The sequence below is a fragment of the Pollicipes pollicipes genome, unplaced genomic scaffold (assembly GCF_011947565.3).
Source record: "Pollicipes pollicipes isolate AB1234 unplaced genomic scaffold, Ppol_2.1 Scaffold_4219;HRSCAF=4965_pilon_pilon_pilon, whole genome shotgun sequence".
NCBI classification, from domain to species: domain Eukaryota; kingdom Metazoa; phylum Arthropoda; class Thecostraca; order Pollicipedomorpha; family Pollicipedidae; genus Pollicipes; species Pollicipes pollicipes.
The window spans coordinates 30,271,585-30,285,929 of NW_023596448.1; the positions used below are offsets into that span (position 1 = coordinate 30,271,585).

The 14,345-nt window shown below is 51.9% G+C and overlaps 1 protein-coding gene across 1 annotated transcript in view; it reads left to right on the forward strand.

Annotated features, from left to right (window-relative positions):
- LOC119095154 (putative G-protein coupled receptor Mth-like 1) overlaps nt 1-14,345 on the forward strand; it is a gene marked incomplete at its 3' end in the record, with an annotated part of 35,618 nt that overhangs the window by 17,446 nt on the left and 3,827 nt on the right. Inside the window, exon 4 of the mRNA XM_037218035.1 lies at nt 139-326. Coding sequence (XP_037073930.1) covers nt 139-326 — 188 coding nt within the window. The remainder of the gene's footprint in view (nt 1-138; nt 327-14,345) is intronic.

Below are 14,345 nucleotides of genomic sequence, written 5' to 3' on the forward strand. Positions count from 1 at the left end.
AGGCTGGGCGGCCACCTTCGCTGCGTCTCCTGGATTAAGCTGGGAAGTTTGCACGTCACCGACCTCCGGAATTCCTCCTCTCCCACGCTCTCCGCCGTCGCAACCTTCCCCCTCTCACCGGTCGCTCTCCGCTCGCAGCCGCATCCGGTCGGCGACGCCAAACAAGTCCAAGACGCGCCGCTTCATCAAGTACTCGGCGTACTGCTGGGGCTGCTCGCTGGCGCTGACGTTGATCACGATCATGATGCAGTTCGCGCCCGACGACGTCGTGCCGCCCGAGAACTTCATCCGACCCGGGCTCGGCGAGAAGAGCTGCTGGTTCCCAGGTCAGGTCACGACGGGTAACCGGGAGGCGTGGGCGGCACGAGCGGTCACTGGGGGTGGCAAGGTACGGTCATTGGGAGGGCAAGGTGTGGTCACTGTAAGGTCGCGGTTGAGGGCCTCGCAGGTCAGAGCGTGGTCACTGAAGGTCAGGTGGGGTTACTGCGAGGTCAGGTAGGGTCACTGCGAGATCTCTGACGGCTAACCGTGGCGTCACTGGAAAGCAGTCGCGGAAAGGAAAGATGCGCCGTGTGTTGGTAAGTCGTTTAGCTTTGTCTGCCTGCCTTGCTGAAGGGGTCGGAAGAAGTTTTGAGTTCTGCAGCGGCTCCTTTGAGACTTGGCCCCACAGAAATAACTATGTCAGGTTTGTGTGCTCAGCCCAGCATACTGCGGTGTGGTGGGTTAAGACGATCTCAGACCGGACAGCATCTAATGGTAAATGCCCACCAGTTCGAACACTCACCTCGAGTTCGTGGCTTTGACAACGTGGTAGCACGTTTGAGACTCAGGGTTGTTTTGACCTCCTTCTGCAGTCTTCCCGCCGTCGATGACACTCCAGCATCGAGCCTTGCTTCATTCTGAGGGTCGTAACGGGGCTGTGTAGTTACCACGAGCAGTGGCGACATAATATTTCTACCAGGACATAATAGACCGGAGCACTAAACAGCAGCACGTTGTGCATGCCTGTGTGTATTGGACGTTTGGTAGGTCCGTGCGCGCGTGTGGACGTTTTGGGCGCGCGTCTGCTCGCGCCGAGTGTCTATGTCTATAGATAGACACACTGCACATAGACACACTGCGTGTGTCTATACGCCGAGGAGAAAGTTTTCTGACTCCAAAATCCCGCAACGCCAGTTTCGGGGTCCCTGCCAGTGCCGCTTGGCGTATTGTATCCCGGATTGTTTTCTCACAGTATTTAAGCCGCTTTAATTTACCATTTGGTTAAAACAAACTTGTATTTCATGCTTTGCTCTTCCTTCTTCTGTATGCGTTTTAAACAAGGACCGAGATCAATGTAAGGAGATTCTTCGTCAGGCTGGGGTGTTGTGAAGCGGATTGCGAGTGTGTCCTGGTCCCCTCTAACCACATGCTAGCACGCGCTCCTGGCCTCACCCCTGATTCACCTCCGTTGTAGGCCAGTCCAAGCCACAAACCAGCTGTGTTGTATCGGTAGGTGGTCACGCGTAAGCGCACGAGCGACAGTAACAGGGTCGTGCTGCGAAACATTTGTTTGTGCGATGCCACCCAGCCGCAGGAGAATCTTTGTATGGTTGATAAATCAGGACAATCTAAACATGCGAGTTGGCATGGCATTTACAGGACAGCTGGAAACCTGCGCAGATCGTTCAAATGATCTCGTGCACTATCTCATGCTTTAACTCTCTTCCTATGCTGATTTGCCTTTGCCTGCACGCATTGTGCAAGTGACTGTTGTCTGTTCAGGCTTTGCGATCCTGAAAGACGCGGTCCATGTTGTTGATGGCTCGGAAGTCACCCTTCTTGCTTCAAAGCTTCGTGGAAAGTCGGACGGTTAAACGTTGTCGTACTTTGTCGACGTAAAAGTGCCGTGCCCCTCTCAACTGGCTCTCTAACAGGATGTGCATGTAACACCCACATGGATTTACGAGCGCACACTCTAAGCCAGTTTCCGGTAATCCCTGCCTCACGTACTAGCGTGAAGAGCGTCAGGCCCAGCAGCAGCGCCGCGCCTCTTGAGACGACCCGTCTAAGCCCGCGCCGCCGCGGCTTCGCTGCAACCGAGGCGTTCACTCGGCGCTACACCGACAGAGCCGCGTCGGGCCGGCTGTGCGCGGCCGGCCGACGGCGCAGTACGGCGGCCCGTTTCTCTGAAGCGGTTGCCAGCGTGCGGACGTCGTCCGAGCCGCCTCGGTCGCGCAGATCTGATGAGCTGTCGGGCGCGATGGGTGCCCAGCTGGCCGTGAAAGCCTGAGCGGCGCCGCCGGCGATACCCGAGGACGGACTGCTGTAGTGTAATTGGGCGTGGCTGCTGCGAATCCAGCATGACGCGGGCTGTCCATATTTGGGTGGGCTTTCGGCGCCGCCGATTGATTGGTTGTGAACCGACGCGGAATTTTGGTGTGCCGTAACTAATGGCTTCCTGAAGATGTTCGCTTGGTTAGTGCCGCAGTTTAAGCGCGGACAAAAAAGGAACGTTGCGTTCGATGCTCCCAACACAGGTGTAACCTCTTGAGCGTTATCGTTTGATTTTTCCGTTTTCTCCGTCCGCCCGCACAACCCTGTGACAATTCTCCCAAGTTGAATGAAGGGTCGATAACCATTATTTGATTATTTTTTTCAGTTAACGCCTAAAGGGTCAGTGCTAAAGTTTCAGAAAGCCTGAGGGGAAGGGGGCAGCCCTCTTGGCTACCCAAGTTCCCAGTTCTTACGTCGCTGTGTCGATATGCCCTCTATCGCTCTGCGTTTCGTTAGATTGGTTTAATTCCCCCCCCCCCCCCCCACGTCCCATTTCTTGTCTGCACCGCTGTCCTGTAACGTTCTTATATTAACCGTGCATTTATTTCCTTTGTCGTTATCTTCAAAATGTAGCTGGCTGATGTTTGACGGGCTGAGGCTGTTGCTGTTAGCAGAAATTCCCTAAAGCCAAAATTTTACACATAGCTTATCATGCATAATGGCCTTGCTGTTTTTCAAACTTAAACAAATTGCAATGATCCATGTCAAGTTATTTTTCGTTTGGAAAATATCGAGATAAAATACATCTGAAGATTGTATCATTTTGATTTAGTACCAAAGACGTTTTTTCGACCATGGAGAAACGCCAAAGTAGAAACGCCCAAACCGTATCCTAAAATGTTCGTTTTCGGCACTGATCAGGCTGGCCCGAACACCCGGACTGGGACTGGAGTCGTCAAATTCCCATCTGGTTACGTTGACATATGATAACCGAACTCCATCACTCAACCTTGCACGTCACATTTTTTGGGCTAGAGCAAACAGCTTACGTTTTGGCCAGCGCATTTTGAATGACAAGGAACGTTCCAAAGCGTTGGGCCTTGAGGTGCAGTTCAAGTTCATTCTGCCTTGATATTCCACTTTCAGAAAAGTTGGTAATATGTATTTGCCTATTACGTTCTCTTTTCGCGACACTACAATTGTGTCGCATGCAGTTATGGCACAGTGTGCTATGCGTTGAGGCAAAGCAGCCCAAACTTAAAGCAAGCTGCATCTAAAAAAAGCACTGATCATTGATCATAACATTTTGCCTACGTCGTATGAGCTTAGGTAATGAGAATGCTTATTAGCCCTAGAAGGGTCAACCTACAGAAATCCCCTTTATCACATTTTCCTGCGCGTTAAACCAAGACCCTTTTTGAAGGGTCCAGTGGCTTTGACAAATTTGACTAAAGCTGATTTCAGTTTGCGAGGTAACAGAAAAAAACGTTCGGGACCAGCTCACAAAGCATATAGAGGCAACTGAATGACAATCAGGTATCGTCTTCGTCGTCAAAATTCATGCGGGATGTCACTCAAAGCTATAGACTGTCCACCTGCTGCTGATGATATGATTTAAGTACTACTGCGGCTGCTACGCTCTCCTAATGCTACATACAGACCAGCTTTTGTCACGTTTTCAAACTCCTTCGCCCTATCGTTTTTCTATTGTTTTCTCTCGAAAAGAAGTCGGTCGCCAGAATGAGTCGCGTTTGTAGTCAATGCAATCACCGCGCTCCCCACTTATGAGACGTTTGTTCGCTGATGACCCTCACCGAAGCCATCGGAGTACAGAAAGCCTACTTTCGCCTCAGAACCACGTTTTATCGCATTGCTAACCACCCCGTAAATTCCTACATCCAATAAGAGAGGCCGATATAATAAGGACATCTCTCTGAGCCAATTTCTGCACACGTGACCGCATCCAGAGTGAGCCAACAACCAGCGTGTTAGAATTCTCGTCCTCGAAGACTCACGAAGACTCCCTGTCCCGTGGAGGAATTCTTCTTTCCTCTTGCGATTTTTTCCGAGGCCGCACCGTCTCCGGCCTGATCCTACTCACTTGCCGTCTGGCGGCACCATTAGTTCCGCGCCCTCCCCAGGGGCGGGGTGGGGTCAACCGTAACTCCATGCCTCAGGCGAAACCCTACCGGTCGCCGGCGACACTGGGTCACTGGAGCGAGACGCACTCCCCCCCCCCCCCCGCCTGGCACGGGCGGAGATAGGGCGACTGTGGGGGAGGCGGCCCGGGGACGGCTCCAACAGGCCTTCCCAGAAGCATATTCGGGAGTTTGGCAAATTGCCTGACGTCTCTATAATTAGGAAAGAAATCCGTCCGCTTCTGGTTTCCATCCGGCATTCCGCTTTGTTCTTTCCTCATATGACCACCGGTGAACCCTTCTTTGAAATCAAGCGCGCCTGCTCAAGGCTTGCGCACGCGATGCCCGCAGACAATGCTTAATGTGGGGGGGGGGACCTCGTCCCTCCCCTCGGGACACTGGCTCCGCCTCTGCCGCCGACTATCTATAACGGCGGCATATTCCCCCGACAGCTCTCCGCGTCCGGCGCGGCCTTGACGCAGCGTCACGTGACCCCGCGCCCCGGGGCGTAAGTCGGCCGCCGCCGGCCCCCGGGCGGCCGCGGCAGAACGCCCGGAGGGGATATTAGGACCGCGGTCGGCCACGCGGCCGGTTATTGGTCTATCGCGAATGGCCAGGCGTGCCCGGCCACGCGTGATTCGGCGATGATCCGATGCGATCGCTGCCGGGCGGCGATGTGCTACTGCGCCGGGGACGGGAGTTTGTCTTCGGCGTGACGAGGCGGTCCGTTCCGCTGCTGTAGATGGTGTGGGAGTCGGTGAGCAAGACAATGGCGGCTGCGAAGTCGTTCAGTCAAAGGGAGCGTTCGACATTTGAAGACATTGAAGCGGACATCCGATGTAATGAAAAAGCTCACTTGTCTGGCAGTCTTGTAAGCTTGTAAGCAATAGCGAGTCAGACGGCGGCGAACAGGGTATTGCGCTTTACGCGCTGGCTGGAGGTGCGTGGCTGGTGCTCCCCATTTACAAATTGGGTCCGTTAATCCTTAGTAGACCGCTACCTGAGGACAAAGGAGCGAAGTGCGTTAAGCCGGCCGCGATGTACCTGTCAGTAATAACCGCACAAGCGCTGAGAAATGGGAATTCGATGCCTGACAATGAGACAGGTCGCATAAAGCCCAAGACACGCACCGGCGACTTAATCTTCTAATTGCGCACGCGGCCCATTTAAGCAATTATTTGGAAAGAGAAATACTCTCAGTGGAGACTATTAAAAATCGATGCGATATTGATGCGCGAGACCGTGCGTTTGCGCATTTTTAGACCGTGCGAGACCGTGCGAGACAAGACCGTGCGAACGTCCATTTTTTATGCAGATGCGCAACCGCACTGTAAGCAAAAATGGCAAGTACTTGGAAATAGCATTCAGACCGTAAAATTATCATATTGGCGGAGAAGAAGACCTAAAAAAACTGTCTGGGTATCCATCGAAATGCTCACTAACGATAGCTGCCACGATCAGTAGGCTGCGCCTTTGGACAACCCCGCGAGCAGAGAAAGCACAGCTTTACAGTACTCGCCGCAGTGCGATGCTCTGAGGCTTTGAAGCGGCAGCATTCGACGCCGGTTTGGAAGCACTAGTGTTGCGTACACACGCCGAAAAGGATTCAACTTGATATGAACCGTTCAAGATGCATCACTGTCTCAGAAAGAGGATGAGAAGCGAGAGCTCTAAACCAACTAAACTTCAACCGTAGACGGCAGTACGAGGCTGAGAAGGAATGGGGGTAGTGGCCCGGTTGTGTGGCCAACTAACGCCAGAGATTTCTTTGAAGCCCTGGCGCGGCGTGCCCCTGAACAGGGACAGGCCACCATTAAACTGACTCATCTGGACACCAGCCCGACGCCGTCCGCGAAGAGGCGCAGCAGATGGAACAAGAGCGGCAAAGACGGAGGGCTCCAGCGGGCGTGACAGTAATAAATCGTAAAGTGGACATTTACCACCAGTAAGGAGGCACTAAACAAGGCGAGGAATCAGTCGAGCAATCGACCAATCGAACGGCCGGGTGTGACGTCACACGCGTAGGGTCTGCGAGTCCTAGGGTTCTAGACTTTACAGCCCGACGTCTACGCGGCGGGGTGCCCGCAATGTAGTGGTTAATGCGTCTGCGTAGGAGAAACCAGAAGTACGGAGTGCGATTCCTCGCGGCACCCACCCTTCCTGCCAGGGTGAGAGGCAGATGACGTCATATGGCCTCCGCAGCGGATTGCGTCACAAATCCTCAGCAATGACGGCGACGTCAACGCGGCCTGGCCGATGGGGGTTTGGTGTTCAGATGGGTTGTTGCCGGCGGCCCGCCCCGTCGACACCGCGAGTGGTCTAGAGAAATCCACAGAGGGCGACTGACCCACCATCCGGGCCTCTTTCCCTATCCCCAGCTCGCCCCGTCTCTGACACATCCTTTACGCTGATTTTATTTAAATCGTATCAGTCCTTTGTTTTTGTCATCTTTCTTTTGACCATAGTACATTTCTAGCAGTCATTATCAAGTTTCATCCTTTCGGCGCTTCGTTCACAACAGCTCCGAACCGTAATGATGGCGTGCACTTTGATACTTGTGGTTTCTCTGGTGCGTAGCCTTATGCGCTATATTGTTTCGAAGTCAAAACGCGTATGGGCTAACGGGGTAAGTAAGTTTGTTTGTAAGTAAGTTTGCTGCTAAATCGCACGAGTCTTCTGTCAGGTATTGAATCGTGTAAGCTTATGCGGTCATGTAGTTGTGGCATGTGCGGTGCAGCTGATGACTGCTGCTTCGAGGCAGTTTGGAGAACGCTGTTTCTTTCACCCGATCTGACGATCGACGTGGCACTGTGAGAGGACTATGACCGTCATGGCCGCCAATCTAGTTCTGAGGCCTTTACAGCCATTGCCAGAACTGTATTGGCCACTGGACTGCAGCTGCATCTCCAGCATTTCAGAAAACATGCATTAGATGCGTGGCATTGTTTGGAAACAATGGCCGTTCATCTTCGAGACACACACACACACACACACACACACACACACACACACACACACACATATATATATATATATATATATATATACATATATATATTGAGCGTATTTCGACGCAAATTTACTTCCTTCATGATGCTGCTGGTATTGTTGAGTTATGTGATGAGTGATGGCTTCTAGGTTTTAAGGTGACGGATGTTTTGAAAGTCTATGTAGATACCTGTCCTTAGGCTTATTGCCGTCGCCTAACAACCTCTCTTCCGTTTATGCTCTCAGCGTCTCGTGTGGAAAACTCCCTTTATTTCTCGATTATTTCACGTCCAGACTTCTCGAAACGCGTGGAGCGTTCCCTTCCTAGATTGCTTTGGCAAGCATAAATCATCGGCGGCGCAGGGCTCAAGGCAGACAGCTTCGTCATAGAATTGGCTGACGACGTCGGTGGATCAAGCGAGTGACAGCAAACCATCAGTTCTGAAGAGCCGCCATTGGTGGCGAAGCACGTGCAATTATCAGCTGTTTTGTGAAACAAATTTCGTGTTTCAATTCATGACCGCTCAATGTTTTGGTTTTCTTTATTTATTTTAGACATTTTGCTTTCGATTCTTTAACATTGGAAAATTCGCGAGTTATGTGGAGACCTTCTAGGCTATTTGTATATTCGCTGAGTATTAAAAAAGTTTTTTTTTTTTCTACGGGACGGCATGCAGAACTTGCGCCGGGTGTGTTCGCAGCGTGGCACGTTTCTGTTTTCGTAATACCTATTCATGAAATTGTTTTTCATGCAAAACGTTCCTGTTTGTCGGCATATGCTTTGCGTGCGGACGAACATGGCAAATTATGGAAACCACAAATTGTGCTTTTTGTTACGATGACCCACCTTCTTTTCATTCGCCGTCTACCGTATGCCTGCAACTAACCTGTTAGTACATGGATCTGTTACGCCCTTTCCATCTTGCACCAAGTACCCGAAAAGGACTAGGCGCACTGGCGACGACACGTGACGTCACGCACAAGCTGAGTCTGCCGTCGTTCGTCGTTAGTCGTGCGGGCCGCTGCGAAGGTCGACTGGCGTAGAGGTTTAGGGCCATGACGTCACGGATGACGTCGACGGCACATATTTTTGTCACCGGGGCCGCTGCAAATACAAACGTAGACGTTGACGCAAGCAGAAATTGTCGAGCCCAGGCCGAACAGCTACGTTGCGTCGGAGCTGTCTCAGAGTTCTCGCAGACTTGGCCAACGTCATCCGCCGATCAAACCGACGACACCCATCCGTCTGCTCTGGAGGGCTGTCAGTGAGACAAGGTCGCTACAACTCCTGTCTCGAGTCTGTCCGCCCCTCGCCACAGTCAAGACGCTGGCGCCGTATTCTTCGCACCGTCCCCTCCCCTCTCCCCGTCCCCTATCCTTTGGCGTCCAGTGGGAAAGTCCAGACGTTGGTGACACGAGGGAGGGGCAGAAACGTTGACTGGTCCCTGGGCCGCAGCCTGGATTTCATTAAGGAGGGAGAGGGGCGGAGGTCAGTGAGCACCCACCATAAGGGAACTAAAGAAGTCATCTATGGTGCTTAAGTAAAAAGTACGGCCGAAGATAGGGGCGTGGGCCAGGCTGCTGCTCGGCTCAACCATTTTCGAAAATGGAGCGTTGTAGTAACAGTTTTGAATCTTTCAGTGCGTTAGGGCTTCAGAGATCAAAGCTGATCAAAGGAAGACAAATTTTCCAGCTATCCTCTGAATCCTCTGATCCTTTGATCAAAGCTCATTTGGCTTTGGATCAAAGCTGAGGAGCTGCCAGTTCCTGTGCTGTCCGCATGCCCTTGCCCTAACCGCTCTTGCTACCCTGGTCCGCACGCCCTTGCCCCAGCTGTCGCCTGTATACCGAGCGCGTCCAGCCCCCGCCCTCCTTGTTGGGGCCACATGGCGGCCACGAGGTCATCGAGTGTCCCCACACCGTCACGCTGAACGAGCTGACAGAAACAACAGAAGCGAGGTCCCACAGCCGCGCCTGGCTGGCGTCTGGTGATGACGGCTGGTGGACTGGTGTACGCGCAGCGCGGGGAACGAGGTCGCGAACGCAGCGCTAGGCGGATCGCGAGCGCGGGGAACGAGGCGCGAACGCAGCGCTGGGCGGATCGTGAGCGCGGGGAACGAGGTCGTGAACGCAGCGCTGGGCGGGTCGCGAGCGCGCCGGTCACAGTCCCGCACGCGTCTCATCGGGGATAATGGGAGGGAGGAGGGGATGTTGGGGGATATTGGGAGGGCGTTGGGTTACCAGTCAGCGGTGGAATGATGACTAGATTAGGTTATCATTGGCTTACAACATGTGTAGTACCAAGGACGAAATACATGCTTGCCATCCACCTTTACCTCTGAACAACTCATTGTGGCTACATGCCGATATCGTTTTGTTTGTCGTTAAACGCGCGCTCGGGTGGCGGTCCACGCCCTCGAAGATTTTTGTCCAGAATGAATTCCGACCAGTGTGACGTAGCCGCGCCAAACTTTGCATGGTGGTAGGCAACTGAGTATTTGATCTTTTGGCGTACAAATTATATGTACCTTGCAAATTTGCTGATCTATGGCAGATCATTACTAGGGAATCGTGCAATCTAATGCAGAAACGGAGTGTTAGACGAAACAACACATGTCTGAGACACATTGCTACGCAAGAAAACTCAATTTAGAATTACAACCATTTCGTTGACCTGGGTTCAGGTATGAAGGTCAGACCAAGGAAAAACTAACCTCCTTTTCTACTTCAGGGCTTGTTTGGTGGGGTAGCTTCTGGTGCTTATTTCGACTTTATAAATGACATGGACCGCGACAAACATGTGTCATAAACTTCGTAAATGTCAGAGGACACTGCCTTAAGTGGACCAGGTCAACGTGTGCTTTTTAGGAACATGCCGCCTAGCGTAATCCCTGCTCACATACAGACCAACCCAAACGTGGCTTAAGTGTCTCTAGCCCTCTTAGTTTTTCAGATCTCAGGGGATCAAACTGACCCCCACCCGAGCAAAGGCTATTCCACCGGCCACCTGGGCCCGTGCTACGCATGACCTTTGACCTTATGTAGTGTTTCCCAGCTGGTGTTGAATGTCTCTTTGATATCTGTTGCGTCACACTCGCCGGAACCCGGCCTACTTGCCGCTCTTGTTATCTCAGCTGGGTCTCCTTTGCGGACGCCTGTTTGGCCCAGACGACGCCTGGCTGGCGTCCAGACGTGGCCTGGACTTTAGTGCCAGTGTTTCAGGGAAAGCGGTGTGGAACAGTCGGCCTCCCATCCGGGCCGCTGTCCCCCTCCGCTATCGTAACATCTGGGTTTTTGTTTAGTTCTTTTCAAATTAATATTCCTAATCACTTCAAGCAATAATGCATCTCAAATAGCTCACATCGAGTTTCATATTTTCCCGCGTTCTCTAAGCAACATGCAGTTAAGTTCAGTCTGCGCTGTATGATGCAGACATGTTCAGCGACTTAAAGCTGCTGTAAGATGTAGATGAAAATCAAACGATATCCGAACCATTCCGAATCTGATTCGCAGTGTTCGACACCTTGCCATCATAATTCCTCAGAACCACACTTGATACACTGTCACAGTCCCCTCATGGGCTGCACAATAGCGCGACATGTGTAGAGTCAGGGGCGAATCCAGCGTGGAATTGGGGTCACCGATGTCGGTCTGGGTGCAGGTTTCAAATCTGCGACCAGATGCGCTAAAGCCGGGCGAAAGCTGGGCAAATGTCTTGGGAGGGGTCATGGCTGCAGTGGCCACCCCAGCCGCCCTCTCGTAGCGTGCTGGAGCGTTCCGTTTCGTGCGGGCTCATTCATTTCCCGCAGGCTTATTGGAGCCTGCTAATGTTTCGGGCCCAGCGAAAGCGACGCCGCTGGCGGTTTTTAACAAATTAATAACGTTACTGTGGCCTAGCTCAACATCATTCACTCCGCTGGAACTAGGGTGGCTCTCATTCGGTTTTACAAGGTTTGAAGGAATGTTTCAGAGGTGTTGATTGTAGGGCATATCGTTCGAGCCATAGTCCTGGTCAGTGATGCTGATTTGCGTGCGATGTTTTGACTAGCCCTCGGCTGACCACCGACGCCAATCGATTCTGCGCAGGGCCTGAAGATGTTTAACCCACAGCTTTTCATTTAGCGCAGATCCGAAAACTTCTGTCAGCTTCAGGTCTTGAACGTGCAGACTTGCGATGAGGTGCTGCGGCCCGACCGAAACTGTGCAGCAACTGGCCAAAATGTGTTAGTCAACACTACTGACGAGGCAGCGGTTCAAGCAGGTATTCCAGCATGTCGTCTGGTGATTCGTTACGTCCCTGGTTGCACGTTGTTGCTCCTGGAGCAGCTGCACATCAGTGAAGGCTTGAATGCGGCGGGCGGTTGCCGTGACGGTGACGTGAAGGGTGACCTTACCTGGGTAGCTGTACCCAAACGCTGCGGCGGCGCGATTCGACGGCGGTAATAAGACATGGAGGTCCGGGCTCTGGGCTGGGTTTTTACGGAGTGGGAACGGGGCCAGGCACCATGCAGTGCACACAGCGTGCACCGTGCACTGAGGGTGAACGACGGCCAGCAGCTGCCCGTGATCAGGGGTCTGTGCACGGGGTTCCTTGCGAAACGCCACGACGGAGGTGGTGATGGCGTTTTCGAAGGCTGGTGACTGGTGCACAGTCTGCCTGGCACGTCGCCATGTGACGCGTGGATATGTGGCGTCGACATGTGACAAGTGGCCGAAAGCGCAGAAGAGCTGGGGCCATCGGATTCAATACCGCGCGTTCGAGTGATTTCCAGATAAAGATTTGTTCTACTTCCACTGTTCTGAGGTCACGTTGGCAGCATGTTTTATCCACAGCGTTATAGTGTTTAACGTGCTCGTAAGCAAAGGCTTCTAACAGGAGCGCCTGTTAAAAGAATACCAGTTATATAAGCAGCATGCAATGAGATGTTCCGACACGCTTTGGTGTTCTCCGATACAGAATGAACTAGATGTTAAGGGTTGTGATCGCGCGATATGTAGATGCCATATGGGGTAAAAAGTACAAGACATTTACTTTCCAAAACTTGTGCAACAATGTAAAAGCACTGTGTAATATTTTCTGAGGAGATGTAGGAAGCCATTTCCTGAACAACATTGTCATTACAAGGCTTTTAAAACTTATATTGGCATTTCCATCCAAGCTGTTAACAATTGGTTGCACCTCGGCCTTTGTGTAGCATGGGAAGCGCCCCGTATCATGGGACGAGGCCATGACACAGCTGTCCATCGGCGACAAATAGCCCTCTTTCTCAGCGGAATACAATCGGTAGCCAAACTCGGCGGCCGTCATCATGTCGAGAACGATCGCCCGGTCTTCATGAGAGGCTGGGAGTCCACCATCGTGTCGGGAACGACGGCCCAGTCTTCACGAGAGGCTTGGAGTCCACCATTGTGGCTCGGGCACACACGAGTGCTCTGCCAGAGGTCAACGGTTTTTAACCGTGATTAAGTCGTGGCCGGTGTGCAACAGCCGTCAAGTGGCGACGGAGGCTGGCTTGAACGGAAATCACGACCTGGGTTTTCCCCGCCACCTCCGTACTGCAACCCAACGCGAATTTAAGATGCTCTGTGGAACTTTCGCTATAATTTGCCGCTTCTAGCATGGACTGGTATGCTGCATCACACACATTACCGCAAAAGGGTTAGAATACGATTGCGTCTTCCGAATGAAGAACACATTTCGCTGCTGATCGACACATCATTATTTAGCGTCTTCGTACGCGCCGAAGGACTATTGAAAACAGGATCTATGTGACCTCGCCGTCTTGCACGATATGGCCGGGCTACTTTCCATGTCGGGATGTCCACAACCGTGCAGCGCTTTGTACTGGGACCAGCCAGGGCTTTGCCAGTAACGCAGCCAAAGCTTTGGTAAGGAGAGGGGGCGCAGAGTTAACACAGACACACAGATTCGTATATTCTTGAATAACTGGAAGACAAGCCAGCAGGTGCTGGTTGGTGCAATGCTGTTTTTATTTTAAAGTGGAATAAACTGAAGGAAGCCAAATAAACTGACTTTAATAGTATGCTATTTCGCACCAAATTATCGCCGGCTCACCATATTCTGCAATCGACGGCACACGCCTCTGCTTATCATGACTTAGATGACACATAAAGTCGTTTGTTACGGGCTCATGTCGGATGAGCAAGCCGCATGTTTAACGGGCAATGGACGGGTTGGTGTATGCTGCTATGGGTAGTGGGCGGGCCGATTGAGAGATTTCTTACCCACGAAGGGCTTTGCCGTATGCTAGCGGCAGGGTAATTATAAAACATATGTATTTGCACATACTGGGGCGCAGTCAGAGCCTTGGTGAGGGGGAGTGGGGCAAGAGGTTGGCAAACAGAAGGTTGGCCTTTTGCTGAAAGACCCAAAATAAAATCACTGGTATATCCTGCTTGATTTAGAGGGGTACGGTTGTAAACATGTTATCTTTATGTGTACCCTCTGAAACCTGGAGTCTTTACCTGAAACGGAAGCCAGAAACTACTCAAAGTTCAATTCTGTTTTTGTTTTGTCAATAAGCCGGACGGAAGCGAACGTGAAATAACTCCATGGAATAAGCCGCCGGCACTATTAATTGCACAATGGTGGAGTGGATTTTTTTCTGAACCGATAAAGCTCAGAGGCTTTGACAGTTTTACATCGGTTTACAGCGATCTTGAGGTCCCCGTGAACGTACATTGTGTAACGCAAAGTGGTCAAAAATATGGAGAACATGGCAAACCCATGTTCGTCGGGAAAATTTAACCTAAATTAGGATCGATCAATGAGAAACATTGCATGACGTAGTTTTGACCATTAGCATCCACATGTCTTTGGAACAAATAACCAGACAGCCGGCGTTACAGCTGCCATAAGGTAAGCAGCGTCGGCATTACGGCTAACACTGAGCGGCGGCCAACGGACGGTGACGGGCGAAAAATGCAATGCATCTGCAATAA